Source organism: Talpa europaea, assembly GCF_964194135.1.
Source record: "Talpa europaea genome assembly, chromosome: 9".
Classification (NCBI taxonomy): Eukaryota; Metazoa; Chordata; class Mammalia; order Eulipotyphla; family Talpidae; genus Talpa; species Talpa europaea.
Genome location: NC_140076.1, coordinates 34,608,262 through 34,632,158, shown reverse-complemented (window position 1 = coordinate 34,632,158; position 23,897 = coordinate 34,608,262). Strand labels below are relative to the sequence as shown.

At 43.7% G+C, this 23,897-nt stretch overlaps 1 protein-coding gene across 2 annotated transcripts in view; it reads right to left on the bottom strand.

The window, feature by feature from the left end:
- The window catches only part of SH3PXD2B (SH3 and PX domains 2B), a gene marked incomplete at both ends in the record, with an annotated part of 107,530 nt that overhangs the window by 42,304 nt on the left and 41,329 nt on the right, over positions 1–23,897 (bottom strand). For both annotated transcript variants that reach the window (XM_084244127.1, XM_084244126.1), the window contains 3 exons: positions 5,917–6,008; positions 16,299–16,375; positions 22,757–22,832. In XM_084244127.1, coding sequence (XP_084100253.1) covers positions 5,917–6,008; positions 16,299–16,375; positions 22,757–22,832 — 245 coding nt within the window. The remainder of the gene's footprint in view (positions 1–5,916; positions 6,009–16,298; positions 16,376–22,756; positions 22,833–23,897) is intronic.

Sequence of the window (23,897 nt, the reverse complement as noted above, 5' to 3'; positions counted from 1 at the left end):
TCTGGCTGAAGAAATTCTCACCAGCCCTCCAGCCACCTAAAGGCAGGATTTGGGTGTGTTTTTCTTACTTTCAGCTTGTGTGGTGGTTGTGGAAAATGTTTGGGGAATGGGGCCTCCCTGGTTGTGCAAGGGGTTAAGATGCAACCTATGAAGTTATCCGCAGCCACTGCAGCATGAGTTCGATCCCTCAGCTGACCAGGGAGCAACCCAGATGGCGCAGCACACCTCTCCTGACTTGCCTGCTGCTCCTCTCAGCAGTGTGTTTCAGTCAATCTGCCTGTTCTGTTCCCCACTCTGTCTCTGGTGAATCCTCTCACCATCCACACCTCTGGCCTGTACCCCAGTACTTGTATGCATGAATAAAAAAATCTTAAAAAAAGAAAATGTTTGTGGGTCGCTACATGCAAAAGAATGAAGCTTGACCACTACCTCACACCATACACAAAAATCAACTCAAAATGGATTAAAGAACTAGACATAAGACCTGAAACCATAAAATACATAGAAGGAAATATAGGCGAAACACTACGTGATTTGCATATCAAAGACATCTTTACAGACACATCACCCAAAGCAGTGATAGTGAAGGCAAAGATCAACAGCTGGGACTACATCAAATTAAAGAGCTTCTGCACAGCAAAAGAGACAATAACAAAAACAAAGAGAAACCCCACCAACTGGGAGAAAATTTTTGCACACAACACTAATGATAAAGGACTGATCACAAAAATCTGCAAAGAGCTGATGAGACTCAACAACAACAAAGAAAATAATCCAGTCAAAAAATGGGCAGAAGAGCTAAAAAGAAACTTCTCTGAAGAGGAAATGCGAATGGCCAACAGGCATATGAAAAAATGTTCAACATCACTTGCAATCAGGGAAATGCAAATCAAAACTACCATGAGATACCATCTTACACCAGTGAGAATGGCACATATTAAAAAAAATAGCAACAACAAATGTTGGCGAGGTTGTGGAGAAAAAGGAACTCTTCTGCACTGTTGGTGGGAGTGCAAACTGGTCCAACCACTATGGAGAGCTGTGTGGAGATTTCTGGACCTACTAAACATAGAGCTTCCACAGGATCCAGCAATTCCACTCCTAGGTATTTACCCAAAGAACACAGAAACATCAATTCCAAAGAACACCTGCACCCCTATGTTTATAGCAGCACTGTTTACAATAGCTAAGCTTTGGAAACAGCCCAAATGCCCAAAAATAGATGACTGGATCAAGAAGATGTGGTACATATACACCATGGAATATTACTCAGCATTCAAAAAAGATAAACACATGCAATTTGCAGCAACATGGATGACGCTGGAAGGGATCATGCTCAGTGAAATAAGCCAAAAAGAAAAAGAAAAATACCGGATGGTCTCACTCATAGCAGGGATCTAGAAAACTTAAATAAGGGACCAGGAAAATGAATAACTATAAGAAAGTGAAAATCAAAATCAACAAAAACTATGAACCAGAGACACTTTTTGGGGGGTGGGGGGCGGGAGGGGAGGGATTGGGGTCAGAATGGGGGGATTGCAATTGTATGAGGAATATAAAAATAAAATTTATTAATTTAAAAAAAAAAAAAGAAAATGTTTGGGGAATGAAGGCATTTATATGAGGTGCCCGTGTCTTGCTGTTTTTGCTGGGATACTCAGGGGAAGCAGAGCCATCTGGAAGGCCTGAGAGGGAAGACTGCTCTTCCCACGAGAATGTGTATCTCCTTGTGGTCCCCAGTCCTTTCAGAGACTTACTACTCACACAGACCAATTAACGTCTCTGTTACTATCTCACAAGAGAGAGCGAAATTCAAGCATCTTGGCCCTAAAATGCTACAGAGCTACAGAGCTGTGAAAACGGACTCTTCCTACTATGTGCTCGGCACTTCACACACATAGTATACCCAAGTCTCCCATCACTCGCAAAGTACTATTATTATTATTATTATTATTCCCATTTAAGAAGTCAGTGTAGGACTAGCCTCCCTAAAATGTTCAGAGGCTTTTTCCTAGAAGTGTCACCTTGATATATGGAGCTAAGGTCAAAAGAGGCCTATGGCAGAAACTACTATCAATAAATAATGTAGATCACTTACATTTAGGGGCATCTCCAGAAAACCTGTGTCAGAGAAAACTTTCTTACGGCAGGGAAAACTCCAGAAGCAAGGTCTAGTCCCATGAAGTTTATTTCCCTCCTTGACATGTGAGATCTGCTCCCCCTCTTCTTGATGCCCCAGGCCATTTAGCACAGAATATAAACCCTATTTACTCTAGAACACACAGCCATATATATAAAGCTTCTATACACGTTATTAAACTTTTCTCCTACTAATCTGTTGTTAATTTGTCCAGTCTCAGAAGAGCCCCCTGGTGGGTGGGGGATTTCCCCCTCCACGCTGACCTAATGGAATGGACTCCCCTTAAAAGTATCAGAGCAAAATTCTAACTACAGGAAACTGGGGAAAGGTTTATCCTTTGAATTATTACATTATTAATTAATACCCACAGGTCACCATGACTTCAGAGCCCCAAACTCAAAAAATTCATTGTTGACCAAGCCTTCATTTTCCTAATCCCCATTACATTTCAGCCTCTTAATAAACCTGTAATATAAGCAACTGAGGCAGAAAAGGGGGAGGGGTGATCTATTTGCCCAGGTAGAACAGCTGGCTGCCTGGCTGGCAGATGGTCTCTGTCATATCGGCCCTATCCACACACCCCTCCAGACCCTGCATCTGCCCTCTTGTGCCTAGGACTCTGGCCGGCCCTCAATACCCATAAGCTGATAAAAGAATGCCAGCACCCATAGCTGAGAATAGCATGGGTCTAGAATGTCCTTTCTAGCAAATGGGGAAATGTGCTGCCTCGACTACCAGAGAGTGACAACACCCCCATGTCCCAGCTCCCCTACAGCGCTGACTCTGCCCTGTACCCTATCCTGTGTCCTTCCTTTGTGAGCAAAGGTACCCAGACTCTTCTCAAGCACAGCAGGCTGCCCCTGGGCTGGCTTTCTCCTGTTTGTGTCCAAAAATTGGTCAGATGCCTGTTCAGAAGCTGGGGACCCACTTCTCCCACCCTCTCTAGGCGGGAGGCCAAGGACATCCTAGAATTAACATTCAGAAGTGGCACCAGGGCAGTGGTTCTTAACCAAAATGTGGGCTTTGGCATAATCAAGGGGCCTCCTAAAACTGAGAGAAACCACCTTTGGGGTGAAAGAAGAAAGCTTTTACTGGATTCTCCATGTGGTCTGTGATCTCCCCAAAAGTTAAATTTTCTGGAACTCTGAGATGAAGTAGGAGAGAACCTAGATATTGCTGAATCCTGCAACCCAAGGAACCCACATCCGGCCAATTTTCACCCTCAGGGGGCTGGTGTTCCTCCTTCTTGTTGCCCACAGGCACCAAGCCAGGTGTGTAGCACACCTGCCAAAAGCTTCCCAGCAGGTTCCCAAGCAACACTACAAGAGGTCTTGCAGTCCATCTCACAAAAAAGGAAAGTGAAGCACAGGGCTGGGAAGCAATCTGCCAAGCTCACCAGTCTGAAAGTGGTCAAGCAATTCTCCCTGTTGAGGGTCCATCAGCTGGACATCCTGATCAACTCCTGGAGTAAAAGCAGCTGTGGTTGGGTGTTCAGAGAAAAGATGTCATGGGCCACCACTTTTTGAGCACTTGGAAAGTCAGTGAAATTTTTACTTAACAGTCATTCAATTTCCACTGTATACCTAAGGTGGGCTGCTATTTCCATTTTGCAAGGGAGGCCCAGGGTTATGTACCTCAAGTCAGGTGGAGGTGGGATTTGAACTCGGGTGTCACCCACTGCAAATCCAGGCTCTTTCTCTTAAGCCTGGTGGCCCCTGGCATGGGAAGTGCATGTGCGCACACGCACATATACGTCGTGTACACACACATGTGCACATACACACACAAAGGCTGCACTGGGCTTAGGTTAAGATTCATGCAGAGCTGGGAAAAATTCACTTCCAACTCTTTCCAACTGTGTGAACTTGGGCAAGTGTCTTTTGTCATTCTGAGCCTCAGCTTTCTCATCCGTAAAATGGGAATAACAGCTCCTACCGTAGTTTGCTGAGAATGAGGTGGAAACTGAACACTTTAAGCTCCATTGTCTCTGATTCATCTCACTATAGAAATTAGAACTGAGGCTTGAGGTTGGCAACTTAACCGTGAAACCCTGGGAGGACTGCAGACAAAGTTTTGAGACTCTTTCACCATATCTTGTTATTTCAATAAAAATTATGCAAGGGGGGGCCTCCCCTGGTGGCGCAGGTGGTTGAGGACCACGCTGTGAAACTGTCCACAGCCTCTGCAGCGACAGTTTGATCCCGGCCAGCCGGTGACGGTCCCACATGGCGCAGCAGACCTCTCCTATCGCTTCTGCTGCTCCCCTCAGCAGTATATTTCGTCAGTCTGCCTGTTCTGTTCCCCGCTCTGTCTCTGGTGAATCCTCTCACCCTACCACGGATCTGGCCTGTACCCTGGTTCTTGTATAAATAAATAAATCTTTAAAAAAAAATTGTGCAAGGGGGTCTCCCGGCGGTGCAAGGGGTTAAGTCTCAGCACTGAAGCTATTAGCAGCCACTGCAGCGCAAGTTTGATCCCCAGCCAGGGAGCTGACCCACATGGCACAACAGACCTCTCCTGTCTCGTCTGCTGCTCCCCTTAGCAGTGTATTTCAGTCAGTCTGCCTGTTCTGCTCCCCACTGTCTCTGGTGAATCCTCTCACCTCTCTGGTACCGCTGGCCGACACACCAGCTCTTGTATGCATAAATAAATAAAATAAATCTTAAAAAAAAATTGTGCAAGGTTTACCAGACACAAATGCTAAAGGCACCAAGAGCAGAAACAGCCAGGATAGGCTGAAGGTTCATTATCGGACCTACATTAACTCTGTATCATTAAAAAAAATGCATGTGTTATTAAGACATTTCCATTGAAAGGTTCACTGTGGCCACTTATGAAGTGTTCCGCTTGCTTAATTTCAAAGCCTATGTGCTAGCTCTCATCAGCTGCATTCGCTCACTGTTCTTATCCTAAGAACTGGTATTTACTGGAATGTTTATTGCAGGGAGTTAAGTTTACTCATCTGTGTGGCCATTAAACCACTAGACCTGAGTGATCAACTCACTGTCTTTGACTTCTGAACTTGGTTCTGCAGTTGGGCATATAAATATAAATGGGCCTGGCTTCACTGTTAAAACTCTCTGCTGCTTTGTCTTTACAGGTCGATTTAAAAAATAAGCTTCATGGTTTCAACAGATTTATTTCCGAAAAGCCATGTAGCTCTTTCAACTTGACATACGCATAGCACTTAGCACATGGCAATGTTGACAAACACAAGCCTGGCTCATTACTGCTGTTGGAGCAAGAAATGCAGCTCAGAGCTGAGGGGTCATTCACACAGTCCACTGCAGGGAGAAGCTGGGGAGGCAGAGACTGCAGTGACATGGACTGCTCTGGTGCCTGGCTGATCACAGGTGCAAATCCTGGCCTCCCACTCGCTAGTGATGGGCACTTGAGCAGGTAGATCTCAGTCACTCACTCATTCATTCACATCCCAAATAGCCCTGAGTGCTTCTACATCCAAATCTATCTCAGTCCCTGTCTGGTGTGCTCATGGTCACTTCAGTTCCAGTGCTCTCTGATGAATGCTGTGGGCACACCTGGGGTGTTAGGGGACTACAGGAGGAAAGCTCAGCCAGCTCCTTCATCTGAAAGCACCACGGTCACTGCCCACTCTCAGCAACTCTGGAAGCATGTGAAGCCGGCTTGCAGGGGCTCAGCATTAGGACCCAGTTTAACTTGTGCTTGGCTTTCCTGCAGATGCTGTTGGGGCTGGCTGACCCAGTGGGAAGGAGGGCTGTGAGGGCATGCTCTGGGGAGGCCAAAAACCAACTTACTCTTTGGGGGGATTCAGGTCCTCAGGTCTCGTCTCAAAGAACTGCAGCACCTCATCACACTGAGAGATATAGGGCGGCAGCTGGATCAGGGCCTGGGAGAGACAGACACAAGTGAGCCAGAGGAAGGAAAGGAGCACCAGGGCTTCTCAAACTTGGGCCAGCATCAGTCACCTGGGGGACATGTGAAAACACAGGGTGTTGGCCTCCGAGTATGTCCTAACTCATGGATCTGAAATGTTGAAGGGACTTTTTTATGATCTGGGTAGAGGCTATAATACCCTGGGATCTCCCCACCCAATTCCAGGTTAATCTGCCACCCAGCTCATCAGCAGCGCTTCAACTGTCTGTGCCAATGGGCTGAGTAAGGAGGTGGGAAGAGGGCAGAGTGGCACTGGTATTTGTGGTGCTGCCTTATCTACCCACAGATTCATCCAGTGATCCAATGGACATTCTCTTTGTGCCGTCTCGTACTGTGCCAAATGAGAGAGAGGTATAGGGTGATCCTGTTCATGCCAGTGTCTGAAACCAAGACAAGGCTCTGTAATGAATACACAGCTAAGCTTAACAATACTTACACCCCGCTAGGGCCCAGACAGATACAGATGTGACTGTAACAGATTTCATGCACACATTTTATTAAGCCTGTGCTGTGCTGGGGTGTACAGGGCACTGCCTTTCTTTCCACCCTCGTGTGCCCTGAAAGGGGATGGACTCTGCTCCTCTGCCCAGGCCTCAGTGCCCCAGTGTGTCTCATGCTTTTTTGTCACACAGTGTGACTCTAGGTGGGAAAGACATGTCTTGTATTTTCCTACAAAATGTCTAAAAGTTTATCCCTTCTAAGTGATGTTCTATCCCTAATTCTGGGCTGTGAGGGATTAATGGGGAGATGAATGGGGGTCTTCAACATGGTATCTTCTCCAGGGTTTTCAGGGTATTTTAATCTTAGTGATTTATTTTTCAAAAGATTTAATTAATTGTGGTAAAAGACATAAAATTTGCCATCTTAACCATTGTTAAGTGTACATTTCAGTGGTTTTAAGCACATTCACATTGTTGTGTTACCGTCCTGACCATATATCTTCAGAACTCTTTTAATCTTGTAAAACTCTTTTAATCCTGTACCATTAAATAACAACTCCCTATCTCCCCAACCCCTGGCAACTACTATTCTACTTTCTGTCTTTAGAAATTTGACTGCTCTAGGTACCTCATGTAACTGGCATCATATAGTATTTGTTATTTTGTAACTATCTGATTTCATACTTATTATAATGTCCTCAAGGTTCATCCAGGTGGTAGCACATGTTGAAAATTCCCCTCCTTTTCATGGCTGAATAATATTCCATTGTATATACAAAACATTTTGTTTATCCATGTATCTATCAATGGACATTTGGGTTGCTGACCCTATGTAACCTTTGAGTTAGGATGTGACTTTAAGACAAAGCCTTCAGATATAAGCTACTCTAGACCTAAGGTGGAAACACGTGGGATGGATTAATCTGTTTTAGTAGGGTAACTTATCTGGTCACTGTCTAGTCTCTATTCTTTTGCAGGAAAGAATGCTTTAAAAGGGCTTGGCATTTGTGGTTCATTGATTTTTTTTTTTAACTAGCCTTGAAGTATTTCCTTCACTGCAGCAAATCCACAGGGGCTGACCTTTTTCTAGGTCAGGGACTGAGAGCCTGAGGGGAGAGAACAGGAACTTCCCAACTCCCATTCTGACCCCCTTTTCCTTCTGTTTTGGAGCAGCAAGCATTCATTCTTCTGCTGTCCTGGGGCTCCCTGTGGGTCTCTGTTTCCTCTGAAATCCTGCAGCTCTTGCAGTTGGAACCACATAATGAAGAGCTGATTATATGCTGGACTGTGGTGTGTCCTGGCTGCTTCATGTGCAGATATCTTGTGGCTGGCCCCAGACTGTAATAACAACATTCCCTATGTTGGCTCAGTGCTCAATGGCTCGCAAAATGCATCTGTCTGTGTCACATCATGTAATAATCCTGGGAGGTCTGGCCCATTTTAGAGATGGGGCAACAGAGGCTCTGCTGATTTGAGATCTAGCTCCTTTACCCCAAATCCAGAGAGCAGTGCAGGGGTATGGGCTGTTCCGACCCCACCTTCCTGTGTGCCTAGACAGTGTGGGGAAGATCTTGGTAACTGGTTGGAAGTATTCACTGGATAAATAACATGAGGAAGAGGCCTGAAGCTGATCATGCGGCCCTGTTTGGGGAGAGCTAGGTGGGCCTTGAGTGGCCACATTCTCTGCCTGGAAGGGGTCTCCCAAGGTTGCTCCTTGCTGAAATGGGCAGGCACCAAATGGACCAGTGAAGAAAGGACAAGGATACCTCCCGACAATGCCAAGTTCACTTTTGGTTTTGAACAATTCCTAGGAAGTAAAAGCCAAACCAAACCCCCAAACCATAAAATAAAGCTAAGTTACTAATAAAAGGGGACAGTGAATGCTTTGATACTTGCGCTTGCATTTTGAAAGGACAGGCTAACAGTAAAAAACAAAAACAAACAAACAAAAAAACCCACCACTATCAACAAAAACGACCTGGGGCTGAGAAATGATTTGGCTTCTGAAATACTCCAGGATTATGTTTGGTCAATAATGACAAAGAACCACAGTTCCAGGAAAACTCTGTTCCAGAAGGAATCCTGGCCCTTTGGACAGATGTGGGTGGTCTACCGAGGGCTGAAGAGAGAACAGAGGGGGTTCAGCTTGCTGAGGATAATGAGGAAAGGTCAGACATTTCCAACTCTCAGTTCTGCTTGGTTATTTCCTACTCATGTGATTCTGGCCAAATGTCATCCTCTCTCTGAATCTCAGTTTGCTGAGCTGTAAAATGGACATACCATCTCTCTTGGAGGGTTGTGCTGTAGAGCAAGTGAGGAAGAAGCGGTAAGGTTTCCATTGTATATTCGGTGCTTGAAAGACGTTAAGTGCACCCTTCACCTCTCTGTCCTGCACCAAGCACAACAGCATGATGGCGACCTTAGAGTCAGCAGATGATCATGTCAAACAACCACGCCTCGGTGAGGGGGAAAGGGTGTGTTGTCTCAGTTCTCTTGCAATTCTCTTTGGCTTCAAAAAGAATACCCCAGAGAGTGAACAATTCCCTCAACTTTTTTTACATTTCATTTTATTGTGGTAAGAACACTTAATAGCAATTCTCTGGAGTTTATTCTTCCTGTTTAACCAAAACTTTGTGCCTGTTGATTAGCAACCCCTTATTTCCCGTCTTCCTGACAACTACTGTTTCACTCTTTGATGCCAGAATTTGGTGGTGGCTTTCCATACCTTACATAAGTGGAATCAGGCACTATTTCTTTTCCTGTGACTGGCTTATTTCACTTAGTATAATGTATAATGTCCTCAAGGTTCACCTGTGCTATTTCATACAACAAAACTTCCTTCTTTTATAAGACTGAATAATATTCCATTGTGGGCACACAATTGTCACTTAATGGCTTTTTTTGGTCAATGGTGGTTCCAACAGGCTAGATCCCATGGCCTTGGGGTGCAGCAGGCCAGGCCACCTAGGTTTGTGCAATTACACTCTGTGATGTTGGCAGGATGACGAAATCACCCAACGACATGCTGTGCACCACAGTGAGGCTGTTTCCACATCTTAGCTATGAACCTGGCAGTGCTACTATTGCTTCAATGTCCTGATTTCATTTCTTTTGGATAAATACCAGATGTCGAATTTCTGGATTGTATGGTAGTTCTATTTTTAATTTTTTGCGGAGCCTTCATGCTGTTTTCCATAGCAGCTGTACCATTTTGCATTTCCATCAACAATGTGCATGGGTTCATGTCTCTGTAACCTCAACCACACGTGGAATTTTTTTTTTTATAACAGCCATCCACACAGGTGTGAGGTTATATCTCATTGAGGTTTCAATTTGTATTTCACCGATGACTAGTGACACTGAACATTTTTATGTTCAGGTATACATATCTGTTGGTTGTGTAACTTCTTTAGGGAAATGATATTCAACTCTTTAGTCCACTTTTAAATTGAGTTATTAGTTTTGGGCTGTTGAGATGTAGGAATTACTTATCTATTTTACAGAGATTAACCCCTCATCAGATACTTGGTTTGAAATATTTTTCTCCCATTTCTGTAGACTGCTTTTTCATCCTCTTGATTTTTCCCTTTGCTATGCAAAGCTTTTTCAGTTTGATGTAGCCCCACTTGTTTATTTTTATTTTTGTTGCCTGTGTTTTTGGTATTATATTCATGAAACCACTGCCAAGAGTCCTGAAACTCATGTATATGGTCAGCTGATCTTCAACAAAGGTGCCAAGAATACACAATGGGGAAAGGACTGTCTCTTCTACAAACAGTGCTGGGAAAAATTGGATATTCACATGCAAAGCAGCGAGACTGGGTTCTTATCTTGTACCATAAACAAAAATCAACTCAAAATACATTAAAGTTTTTTTTTTAAGATTTATTTATTTTTATACAAGAGCTGGGGTTCACCAGAGACAGAGTGGGGAACAGAACAGGCAGACGGACTGAAGTACACTGCTGAGGGGAGCAGGAGGTCTGTCCCACCATGTGGGTTTCTCCCTGGCCAGCCGGGAATTGAACTCATGATGCAGTGGTTGTGGATTGCTTCATAGGTTGTGTCTTAACCCCTGCACCACCAGGGAGGCCTACATTAAAGATTTAAACCTGAAACTAAAGAGCTAGAAGAAAATACTTCTCTAAATTGCTTCCTGAGAGCAGGACCAGGCTCTGCAGACCTCAGGTAGGCAGGCCATAGCAGAGGCAAGATTTAAAATCATGTTTTGTTGTCATTGCTTCAATTTTTACTTTGATGTCATGTGAAGCCAGTTTTATATCATGGTTATGATCTAAAATTTCTTATGAAATGTATCTTTTTAATAAGTGAATTTAGGGAAAAAAAATAATACAGATTATATAGTAAAAATCTTGAAGGGACCTTGGTCTCAAGTGACTGGAGTCTGGCAAACACTCCTATTATATTAAAATATTATATGTGGTGTATGTGTATGTGTGTGTTACACAGGCACACATGCTAAATTTAAGCTATACCCTAATGAAGTTAATATCCAAAGTACCTCACGGGGAACAAACTCTTTATCAAGCAAAAGACTAAGTACAAGCCCTCATTTCAGAAATGGTTATTGCAGGTAATCAGCTGACTTCACCTGTGATCAACATCACAGTCTTTATTCACTTGCATAACCATTGTACGAAATGATTTTCTTTACTGATGGAATGAAGAATGATCTAGAAATATTCTCAGATACTCTGGCCCTTGCCTGAACAGAACTTTCCAGCTGGGCCTCCCTGGTGGGACAAGGGATTCAGACGCAACATATGAAGCTATCCGCAGCCACTGCAGCATAAGTTCGATCCACACATGGCGCAGCAGACCTCTCCTGACTCACCCACTGCTCCCTTCAGCAGTGTATTTCAGTCGATCCGCCTGTTCTGTTTTCCCACTCTGTCTCTGGTGAATCCTCTCACTCCCCCCCACCCCCACCACGCCCAACACCTCTGGCCTTTACCGCAGTTCTTCTATGTATAAATAAATCTTAAAAAAAAAAAAAAAAAGAACTTGCCAAGCCCAGCAGTGTAAACCCTTCATAATGGTCAGAATCTCAAATTCTGACTCCTCTGAGTCCTGCCTTTTCTAAAGAGTTTTCCTGTTAGACCATTTTGAGGATTAGCTGATCTTGCCAATAGGATTATCATTGCATCTGTCCCAAGGAAAGTTTTATGCAAAGTGGTGTCAGGGAGACAGCTGGTATTTCAATAAGCTTACAAAACAACTTGAGAGGTTGTTTGGGAAGCTTATTGATAATAAATGCCTGTATGTGTGGCATGACTTGGCTGAGTCTTGCTTGAATTGTGCCTTTCAATGAGCAGAAGTTCTTAAATTAACATAGCCAAATAAATTAATCTTTTTGTGGTTGGTAACATGTATTTTTGGAAGTTCCTCTATACCTAAAGATTATGGAGATAGCTTTCTATTTTTAATTTTTAAGACCTCTTAAACCATTGCCTCTCACATTTAGGTCTTTAATTTCCTTGAAAATGATTACATATGCGGCATGAGGTAGGGATTAGTTCTTTGGTTATTTTTCCTCCACAAGGATACCCATGTAGTGAGGAATTCAACCTTTCCTCAATGACCTGCAAGACTTTGTCAGTATCAAAATACACATGGATTTCTTTCTGGTGTGTGTGTGTTGGGGGGGGCAGGGGGGGAGGTATCTCTGTTTTATTTCAATAGTTTATCTATTCTTGTGTCATAATAACCATAATATGTTAATTGTTTTAACTTTATAGCATATCTGGTAAAGCAAAAATGTTTCTTTTGTTGTTAATATACACCTGGTAGCTAGGTTTGGAGATATCTACAGTCTTCATCTATCTTAATTTATTGGCAACTACCAATTTCTACTAAAATAAAGCTAACTGTGATTGATCAAATTGGCTTAAAACAGCTTGCAATGATGACAATACAGATATCCAAATTTTATGTAAAAGCCTACCCAGTCTGGGAAAGACTTTATAGACCTTGTTGTAAAAGGGAGGTTCATCTCCTTCCAGGAGGGCAGGTCCCTTGAAACTAAGTATGAGGAAGTTGGCCAATGCCTTCCCCCGCCACTCCCCAATATCTACTCTACTTTTTATACTTCATAGCAAAGGGCTGTATCTTGCACAGGGTTCATATAACACAAGCAGATCTTTCCTGGTTAATGCAAGAAAATTCAAAACCTTTGTAACATTTCAAATATCAGTCAGACGTAGGTAGGATATCACTTCAGGATTTAAAATGTCCACTTCCTAATCAAGTGTCCAGGGGTTCATGAAGCCCTGGATGTAAGGAAAAGTTGGAAACTCTGGAAAGAAATTGGTGGGCTGGGAAGAAACTGGATGGCGTAATCTGGGCTGAGGGACAATAGCTTTTGGGGAAAGTACCAGTAGGAACCACTAACTCAGACAAAGTGGACCCAAAGCTCTTGCTAGTAAGGGCTGGACAATGGAAGGTCATCTCTACAATGGGAATTTCAGGCTCAAAGAGAAGGTCTAATTTTTCCTCTGAGAGCTATAGGTAACAGCGGTGTCTTTGTGTCTGTCTGACAGATGGTATCCTTAGGGCAGAGGGGAGTCTGAATGGTTGAGCTTTTTGAAATGTTACATTTTTAGAAAGCCCATAAGAGGTATGTGAGTGCAGAGGCCAAATTCCATATCCTCCGATACTGGTATTGTGAGTAACTGCTGGGTCTCTACAGCTTCATCTACACAATGGGGAAATAACAACCTACTTTTCAAATTTATTGGATGGATGAAACGAGGTCACACCTGGCAAAGTCAGGAGCTGATTTTCTGCCCTTCCACGGTGTCTTATGCCAAGAGGGGCCATCTATCCCTGTGCGTCCCCCCTTTAAAGGTTTTTACAGACTTAGTGAAGCATATACTTTACATACCATAAAATTCACCCATTATAAGTACACTGTACAGTGATGTTTAGTAAATTATAGTTTGTGCAATTACCACAATCTGGTCTTAGAACTTTCCCATCACCTCAAAAATTTCCCCCAACCTAATTTGCAGTTTGTCTCTATGTCCACCACCCCTGAGGCCCAGGAAACCACTATCTGCTTTCTGTTTCTATAAATCTGCCTTTTCCTCAAATTTCACAAAGATGGAATCATATAATATGTAATATGTAGTCTTCTGTATCTGGCTTCTTTCACTTAGTGTCCTGCTTTGGAGATTCAGCCCTATTAGCATCTACTAGTATTTCACTGCACTTTGTTATTAAATAATATTCAACTGGGTGGACACTGCACAATTTCTTTATTCACAAGATGACATATCTGGACTGCTTCCAATTTGGGACTATTATTTATTAATGCTACAGTGAACATTTTTATTCAAGTCTTGGTATAGACATAAATTTTCAATTTCATGAGTACATCCCTAAGGCTAATCACATGGTAAATTTAACTTCCAAAGTGTTTTCCAAAGTGGCTTCCCATCATATGGTGCCACCAGCACAAGGGCTTCAGTTTCTCCACATTCTCACCAACTCTTGGTCTTGCTGACTATAGCCATTCTCGTTGCTGCGGGAGTATCTCAGAGTTTTATTTTGTACTGCCCTAATGATTAAAGATAATTGAACACCATTTCATGTGTTTATTAGCTAGCATGTCTTCCTGGCTGAAAGTTCTATTTAAACCTTTTTCTATTTTAAACTAGGTTGACTTGTTATGATTGAGTTTTAAGAGTTCATAATATATTTTCAATGAAGTCCCTTATCAAATATATTAACAATTATCTCCTAATCTGCAGTGCATCTTTGCATTTTCTTCAAGTTATCTTTTGAAGTATAGAAATTTGTAAGTTTAATAAGGTCCAATTTATCAATTTTTCTCTTGGTGTTGGTATCTAAGAATTCTGACTAAACGAGTTCATGAAGATTTTCTGTTTTCTTTCAGAATTTTTGTAGTTTTTGCTCTTATATTTAGGTCTGTGATCCATGTTATGTTGATTTTTTGGGCATGGTGTGAAGTAAGGGTGCAAATACCAATAATTATTTTTTACATATGGATAGCCCTTGATCCCAGCTTGTTAAAGATGAGCATATTCCCATTGAATTTGGTGGCACCTTTGCTTAAAATGTCTAAGTTTACTTTTAGATCTCAATTCTGTTCACTGATCCATCTACACACCTATCCTGATGCTACTATTTTGATGACCATAACTTTGTAGAAAGTTTTGAAAATGGCAGTACAAGCTCTATCCTTTAAAAGCGTCTATCCTTTAAAAAAATTGTTTTGGCTATTCTATGTCCTTTGATTTTCTTTATATATTTTAGCACCAGCTTTTAATTTCTATAAGCCTATTAGGATTTTTTTACAAAAACTTTTTAAAGATTTATTTTACTTAGTTATGCATACAAGAACTGGGGTGCAGGCCAAGGGAACGGGGGTATAACAGGACTCACCAGAGACAGAGTGGGGAACAGAACAGGCAGACTGACTGAAATACACTGCTGAGGGGAGCAGTGGGCAAGACAGGAAAGGCCTGCTGTACCATGTGGGTTAGTTCCCTGGCTGGGGATTCAACTCATGCTGCAGTGGCTGCGGATAGCTTCATGGTGCTGGGACTCAACCCCTTGCGTCACCAGGGAGGCCCTCTACTAGGATTTTGATAGAGACTGTAGTGAATCTGTAGATTAACTGGGGGGGAGGGGGTAGAATGAGATGGGGGACTGCCATTTTAACACTTTTAATCCATGATTATGGAATGTCTTTCTATTAAATTAGTTTCTCAAATTTCTTTCAGCAATATTTTGCAGTTTCAGTACACACGTTGTGCTTCTTTTATTAAATTTATTCCCAAGTTTTCTTTTTGATGCCATTGTGAGAATTATTTTCTTAATTTCATTTTGGGGTTCACTGCTAGTGTACAGAAATAGAATTGATTTTGGTATACTGATCTTGTAACCTGTGATTTTTTTTTAACTGTTATTGAAATACCATTATTTTACATCCTTGCTAGTATTTTGACAGTACAGCATTTCCCCCTGCAGGTGTAGTCACTATAACATACTGCTATCACCAAAGAACCCATAGTCCTCCACCATAGTCCACTGTGGTCCCTGCCTCCATCCCCTTGTTTTTGCCTCTCTCCCTCTTTTTTCTCCTCCAAAAGTTGAAGGTCTATGGTCAGTTTTCAAAGGTTGGCCTTAAAGTTTATCTTCATCTGAACCTTTGGTTTTTCTATGTTCCACATGTATGTGATACCATTTGGCATTTATTTTTCTCTTTCTGGCTTATTTCACTTCACAAAAGCCCTTTCAGCTCCATCTATGTTGCTGTAAAAGGCATGAGTTAATCTTTTTTATTGCTGAGTAGTATTCCAGTGTGTGTGTGTGTGTGTGTGTGTGTGTGAGATACATCTTGATCCCCTCACCTGTTTTTAAGTACTTAGGTTGTTTTATATTCTGTGCTCTTACTAAACTTGCTTATTAGCTCTAGTTGTTTTTTTATGGCTTCCTTAGGATTTTCTATAATGGAATCATGTCACCTATGAATCAAGGCAGTTTTCTTGCTTTCCAATTGGTACAACTTTTATTTTTTTTTTTTCTTGCTCGTTCACCCAGCTAGAACTTCCAGTAAAATGTAGAACAGAAGTGGTGAAAGCAACTTGGTTCCGATCTTTTTGTGAGTTGAGGAGTTAAAAAAAGTGCTAATTTCTTTAACTACACAGATTTTTCACAATGAACACTTTGTAGCCAGAAAAGGAAAGGAAGGAAAACAAAACTACCCAGAGAGAAGATCTGAGTCACAGGGAGGTGTTGGCATTTCCTGGACTTACCTTACAGTATTCATCAATTGGTATCAGTCGTTTGACAGCCACATCCCGAATATGACTTCTTCGGAAGAGAATTTTGCCTGCAGAAGATGAGTGGGCACAGAGTTGGAAGGGAGCAGTGACAGGCTCTCAGCAACCTATGAAGGCGTGGATATGGCTGCCTCTTACAAGCCTGAGTGGTACCCGAACTCCTAGCTGCAGCAGTACCCAGGCTGGATGTTCTCACGGCTTGGGTGACCTCCAAAGTCTGGTTCATTGCTCCAGAGCAAATTTGAGTGAGTGGAACCCAGTGGGTAAACTTCGGTTAGTTAAGAGAGGCTGGAACCAACCCATGGAAAGATGGGACCCTTAGTGAAAAAGGATGCTGAGAAGACCTGCTACCTGAGGTTCCCTATCCAACTCTCAGCTTCTCAAACTAGTTTGAGTGGGACAGCAGACACTCAGATATGCCCTTACTTTATAGTTCATTCTCCTTTTCTCCTCCTACCTCATGCATCTTCTGTTTTAGTCTTATGTTCCTGAAATAGTCTTATACTCATGCTTCTGTGCCTTCCTGGCTGCCCGGAATACCGTCATCCACCATCTCTGCTGGGAAACTCCTCCCTACCTGAAATGGGTCAGGAGTTTCTGTCTCTTTCTGATAGCACACATCACTGTTGATTTATAGCAACAGTGCCATAGATCCTTCCTACCAGCCATGGGACTTATACAAAGATGGGCTGAGACTCAATCAACTCTGTGTCCTTGCCATGTGGCATTCACATTTGATGAATGCATAAAGGTGGATTCCACCTGCCAAGATGACACATTCCTCCCATTCCTTCCCCAGTTGGTGTTTGTCACAGAAGGGTTCCAAGTCTCCTGATTTGACCAAATACTAATGGGAGTCCATCCACTATTTGTTGGTGACATCCTGAGCACAGTGCTGAGGTACCAGAGCCTCCCATGCAACATATTGGCAATGGCACACAGATAAATGATACACCCTATCCAACTCTCAGGGTCTCTGGAACAGACACTGAAATGTCACGGGTAAGTTTGCTTAAAGCATATTAGTGGGTTCCCAAGATTTTGACATGTGATCCTAGCATGGGGAGATGGTGGCAAAGTCCATGCACTGAAGGGTAAGGCAGCCTGGGCTCACTGTCACTTAGACATGGGGTAGACAGCATCAGAAAGAGACATCAAGGAGTGTCAATGAGGTGGGGGATGAGAGGAGCACTCTTGTCAAGCATGGGCAGATCGCTGGGTTAAGGGAAGGTCAAAGAGGAAAGCCACGACCCCCATGCAGCAGAGCATGGAGCTCCAAAGAGCTTCATCTGCTTCTGGCCTAAGGAGGTGGATCATAGAGAGGAGTATGGACAACCAGCCTACCACGCTAAGGAGAGATTAATCACTGTTAGATGGTTCTGGACAAACTGCAGTCTCTACAGACCAAGTTTAGGTGAGTAGGAACAGGACAGTGGGAAAGGGTCAGTGAGAGTTTTTCTAATACAACAGATGGGATCCTGGGAAGTAACTCATTGATTTTAAAGATTTGCACTGTACGATGACAGGGAGATTTGCATCCAAAAATACTATTCAGTTAATCTGACATTGAAAATAATTGGATAACTTGCTCTTGGGCAAAAGAGCACTCTTAGGAAATTGGTAGACATGGTCAGTTTAATGGGGAGCTCTCTTTTTACTTAATTCCATCAATTAAAAAAAAAAAAAACCCAGTGAAATGAAGTACATATTCTTCATACTCCCTGAGCTGGGCTCTCCTTTATTGACAATGGTCATGGTTTTAATGCTGCCAGGAGTCAAACTTCTGAAATGACATGTTTGTTAGAAGAAAAATAACAAACAGGGCCTCCCTGGTGGTATAAGGGGTTAAGAGGTAACCTATGAAGCTATCCGCAGCCACTGCAGCACGAGTTCAATCCATACATGGCGCAGCAGACCTCTCCTGACTTGCCCGCTGCTCCTCTCAGCAGTGTATTTCAGTCTGCCTGTTCTGTTCCCCACTCCGTCTCTGGTGAATCCTCTCTCCACCCACACCTCTGGCCTGTACCCCACTTATTGTATGCATAAATAAATCTTTTTTTTTTTTTTTAAAAGTAACAAACAGAAGAAAATGCATCCCAGGATTCAAGGCGAGGAAATTTAGAGGCCTTTTGTTTTCCTTTTTATGCTTTCCCCAAAGTTCCTACCATAAATATTTATGGCTTCTGGAGTCAGGATAACTTCATGATATTTAGAATAAAAAAGCCAATGATGCAGCAAAACAGGAGGAGGTTCACAACCTGGCATCCCTGGAAGTGAGGATCCTGTTCCTTCATTCCCTGAAGTGTGCTGGCTCCGGGTGAGCCCTCACTGTTCCTGCGTTGGGGGCTGCCTCCTAGAGCTGACATTGTGGAGCAGGCCTTCCTTGGGTGGGGGTGTCCCCTGCCTTGCTGGGTGGCTACTGTCCCTGTTCCAAATCCTCAGAAAGCCCAGAGTTTTCTTCCCACTCGTCACTGTGAAACCAAGTTAGGATTTCACCAGCTCTGGTAGATGAAGGGACCCACATCTTAGAACTCTGAGGAGCATCCTAAGTCTTCTGGAAAAGTAAGGAATGCATACCTGTGAAGAGAAACCCCAAGCAGCAAATACTTCTTGCCCTCTAACCTATTTTTCAAAATGAGAGAAAAGTCCCTACCAAAGCATTTTGGTATAATTTCAGCAGAAAGGCGGTCAGTGGGGTGTAGAAATTTCTCACTGAGAAGGCAGGAAGGCAGCTTAAAGGACAAGAAAAGGGATGGTACTGGCACTGGCCCAGGGAGCAGACAGACCCAGGTTGGTCCTGGAGCACCACCACCCAAAGGCCTGAGAGTGACAGGTCACCGGAGGTCCCAGTGCCTCTGGGGGTTGTAACACAGGACAAAGTGTCACTCCTATTCCTCTGCAGCCTCAGTGGGACTGGAAGCCCCCTGTACAGTGGCTGTCTGTGGGCAAGACTACAGGTTGAACCCGCCTGAGGGTTGCCTCTGACCAACTGGGCTGCCTTGGGAAATTCACTTTCCTCTTATAGTCTGTCTCCTCACCTGCAAAATGGGAGAGCAGCCCCACCTCTTTGCAGGTAGAAAAACTCCATGACACTCCCAGCATAGGGCTCAGCGCCCTCCACAAAAAAAAACAGGAACTTTTTAAAAAAAAAACAAAAACTGTTAGAAGATACCACATTACATGCTGCGATAAGCGCAGGTTCTTCCCTATACTTCCCTATATATGTTCCTTAGATAATCATACAGTGTTGGAAACCCGCATCACCCTGATAAAAAAAAAAAGATACAATTAAAAAAATAACCAAGGACATGTTCTTTCCTTAATGACCAGCAGAGAGGGAGTCACAGGGCAGAACTGTGTGGCCAGCACCTCCTTGGGTGGCCAGTGCCTCCGGGGTGAAATGCTGATGGGACAGCCGCCCCCATCCCCACCTGGTGTGAACTGTTTCTGTGGCAGCCATGGGGAAGGAGGGCAAGCAAGCCTCCCCAGGCCTCACCTTCCTGTAGAGGAAAGAGGACTCAGTGGAGGGAACAGTCTGTGGAGGGAATCAGCAGGCTTTTGTTTTCCATAGTGGAGGAAAGCCAAACTGTAATTCTTATTTTTCAAGCAGCATCCTCTGCCAAGTTGCTCCCCCCCACCACCCCCAACACTGGGGTGGAAAATCACACAGGGCCCCTCCTGCTGCCTGCCTCTGTGCTCACATGAGACTTGCTTTTGTTCTGCTGATGAGGCAGTCTTGGCAGAAAACTGACCCCTAAGAGAGGGGACACTTCTCCCAGGCGCCCTGACCTTGGCCTCCAAGAAAAGCTAAGAGGTGGGTTGTGAAAGATGCCCCAAGCATCCTAGGGTGCAGCAGGACCTCACCAAGCTACAAGTGGGCGCCCCGACCAGGGCAAAGGGGCCAAGTTCTTGAGAAAAGCATTTTTATGAATTCTTGGGTGGAAAAGGATGATGTAACCACAAAGGCTTTCAGGGGCTTGGGAGAGGGTCGACTTAATCTTCCCTGTTTTGGGAAGTTTTTCCAAGAGCTGGAGAGCTGGTTTTTGTCTTTTCTCCAGAAGAGTTAGATCTTAAGTACTCTGCTTTCCTCCCTTGAAGAAACACCTACATTTAGAGCTCAGTTCAGCTTGAATATCCAGATTTTTTTTTTTTTTTTTTGCGTGGAGGAACTGGGTGTAGGCCAGAGGTGTGGGGGATGAGAAGATTCACCAGAGACAGAGTGGGGGGCAGATTTACTGAAATACACTGCTGAGCAGTGGGCAAGAGAGGAGAGGTCTGCTGTGCCACATGTGGGTTAGCTCTCTGGAGGAGATCAAACTCAGGCCGTAGCAGTACCAGCAGGTGAGACTTAACCCCTAGGCCACCAGGGAGGCCCTGAATACCAGATTGACTATTAAATGGGACCCCAAGATATGAACTGCCAAAAAACTTCAAAGGAAGGTCCCAGGACCTCTTTTCTGCCTTTACTGAGGACCTACTAGTGACAGGGAAAGAAGCTGGTGAAGCACAGGTGATTGTCCCATTCTGTAGATGTGGCTACTAAGGATTGGAGGGGGGAGGAGATGTTGTCTGCTTGAGATCTCAGGACTGGGTGTGTCTGACTCTAAAGCACATGCCTTGGAGCACTGACATCTGGCTGTCGTAGCTGGCACACTGGGTTTTCTCCAGTAGGAAAAAAAAAAAAGAAATTCCAGTGCAATTGCACACTTTTCCCGTGGAAGAACTAAAAAGTTTAGCTTGTTTAGGCAAATGGTTCTCCCAGTAAATGGGGGTCTGGCAAATACAACCACCCTGCTCTAAACTACTCAAGGGAACATCTAGAAGAATCCACTGATGGTAGAATCCTGGAGTGAGAGAGCGAAGACTGAGCTCTTACACGAGTCTCTCCTAGAGTCTCTCCTATCACCGAGCCCCGCTCCCGTGTCTGTTACATGAAAAAGATCTAAAGGGCCCTTCCAGCTTTATTTAGTTGTAATTTAGAGGGATTGTCAACTTGCTAATTATTCATACATGAAAATAATAGTAAGTACTTGATGCCTGCTAATTATGTGCTAGGAGCTTACCTAATCCTCACCCAATCCTATCATTTAAATACCAGGATTATCTCCAATTTGCAAGTGAAGAAAGGAAACCTGGTGTGCTTAGGTGATTTACCCAAGGCAATAGTGGATGATGGGGTGTCCTACAATGTGCACCTGGGGAATCTGGCATGGATTTTGCAGTCAGCCAGCCATACCTGTATTTGAATCCCAGCTTTGCCATGTGTGCAAGTGATTATAATTCCTTTGAGGCTCAATTTTCCCATCTGTGAAATGGGCACAGTCATGGAGAGTTGTTCTGAAGCCTGAATGAGGTTATGAATGTAAAGCACTTAGCCCAGCGTCTGGCCCACGGCAGATATCCCACACAAGTTAGCTAGTATTACTTGATGCAATAACACTGGTTTGAGTAAGCCAAATTTTCTTGAGCTGAAGCCTTGCTGCTGTTCTTTTAGTAAGGAATTTGGGGGGGGAAAGGAATACTAAATGCACTGAAAGCAAGGACTAGCTACTTTTGTATTAATTCTACTATATCCCGAGTGGAACCTGGCACTTAGAAAGTGCTTGGTAGCTGCAGGCAAGCAGGATTTCTAAAATGGCCCCCCAAAGATACCCCACCCCAAACCTCCTGTCAATATGGTGAGATCTCATTCCTGGAATTTTGTTACTTTATACTCCACAGTTGACTATAAAAGAGGGAGGCCATCCTGGATCAGGAGACCTAGCTGGGCATAATGTAATCACATGAACCCTGAAATGCAGATAATTTTCTCTTACTGGTGGCAGAGGGGATATCAGAGAGCCTAGAAGCACAAGAAAGATTCCACCGCCCACTCGAAGATGGATGTGACTGCAGCAACTGTGGGAGCCGAGGGACCTCCCGACTGACAGCCAGCAAGGAAACAGCACCTTGGTTCATAGCTGCAGGGAATCGAACTCTGCCAACAACCTGAGACCAAAAGTGGATCCTTCCCCCAATTCTCCAGGTAAGAGTCCAGTCCAGCCAAGACCCTGACTTCAGCCTCCACAGCCTGGACTTCTGACCAATGGAACTGTGAGATAACAAATGGGTATTGTTTTAAGCTGCTAAACAGGCGGTAGTTTGTTATATAGTGGTAGGATACTAATACAGCAGCCATGATAACAGATGGCACTCATGACAAAAGCTTTCTGAACTCTTATTATTATTTAGAGGTAAGAGACCCTGAGGACCCAGGGGTGAAGTGTGTTGCCTAAGGTCATACAGGACATCTGAGCCCAATGTTCACATTCTTAGCCTAAGCATGACTGAGACTCTGGTTGTTGGGGTAACCCCTGAAAGAAGATGAGCAGAGTGATCTGGGAGCTATATCAGATTCCCCAAGGCCCGATGGACAGCTGTGTCTCACTTACCTGGCAGAAAGGGAATGATCCGCTGTTTGGGGTCCTTCTGTCCTCCCTCCATGGGAAATTTGTCCAACATCTGCATCTAAAAGGGGGAGGGGCGATACCAATGACTATGATCAATGCATCTTTAACATTTAAAAGGACTCTGTGAAAAATGTGTTTTGATGTATAAAGGCTCACTTTGTTCAGCTTTTCACAAACCCCAAGTAGCAATGGGGAGGGCAATGCCAGTTAGGCCTAGGAGCTCCAATGAAGAGTTGTCTGTGTCCACGGCTGTCATACTGGTGAAGCCGAAGAGCTGGGTGGGACCATTCTCAGTTTTCTGGGGGTCACCAGCCACAAGACTTGAAATGTGAGTGACATTCCCAGGGTCTGTCTCCTAAGAATTACAGGTGATGGTGGTAGGTTAAGGGAGGCGTATATATATGTAGCATTGAAGATGTACCCTTGAAATTTATGTGGTATCATAGACTGATGGTAAATCAATAAAATTTTATTTTAAAAAAAGTAGCAAATTTCTAAGTAAAAGATTTGCAAGTTGATGCTAAGGAAAAAACCACTGAGGTTCCATTAATCTGGTTAGGTCTCTGTCTACCAGATCATTCTACTTCCCTGCCCACTGAGAATTGTCCAGGTTGGCTCCACAGTCAGCTCTGTGGATCTGGGCTAGGTACATGGGGTATAGCGACGAAGAGACTCCATCCACAGAGGAGAATGAAAAGTAAATCGATGATTTACAGGACAAGCTTAGGCTGCTGTGGGGGTAGAAGGAGGAACTGGGACAGACTAACCAAAATGAAAACCTTTAATAGTGCTATCAACGCCTTTCTGATATTTTAGGAAGTTAACGTGGAATATTTTTGATACACAGAATCACAAGGATTAGTAACTTGGGGGAAGCGACCATAAATGTGGGCCTCATCTTAAATTGGCCATACCCATGTTTTAGATTCAAGTTGGGTTGGGGTAGTCATTCACACTGTCTCCAAATATTCTGGTTCTTTGTTGAGCCCATAGTATGTGTGTGCTTCCCCACCCTCTTGAAATGAGATGTGGCCAATTACTTGTGAGCAGGAAAGACATATGTCACTTTTGGATGGAAGCATCAAATGTGATTCACTGCTCCCAATTTCCCTCTGCTATGGTG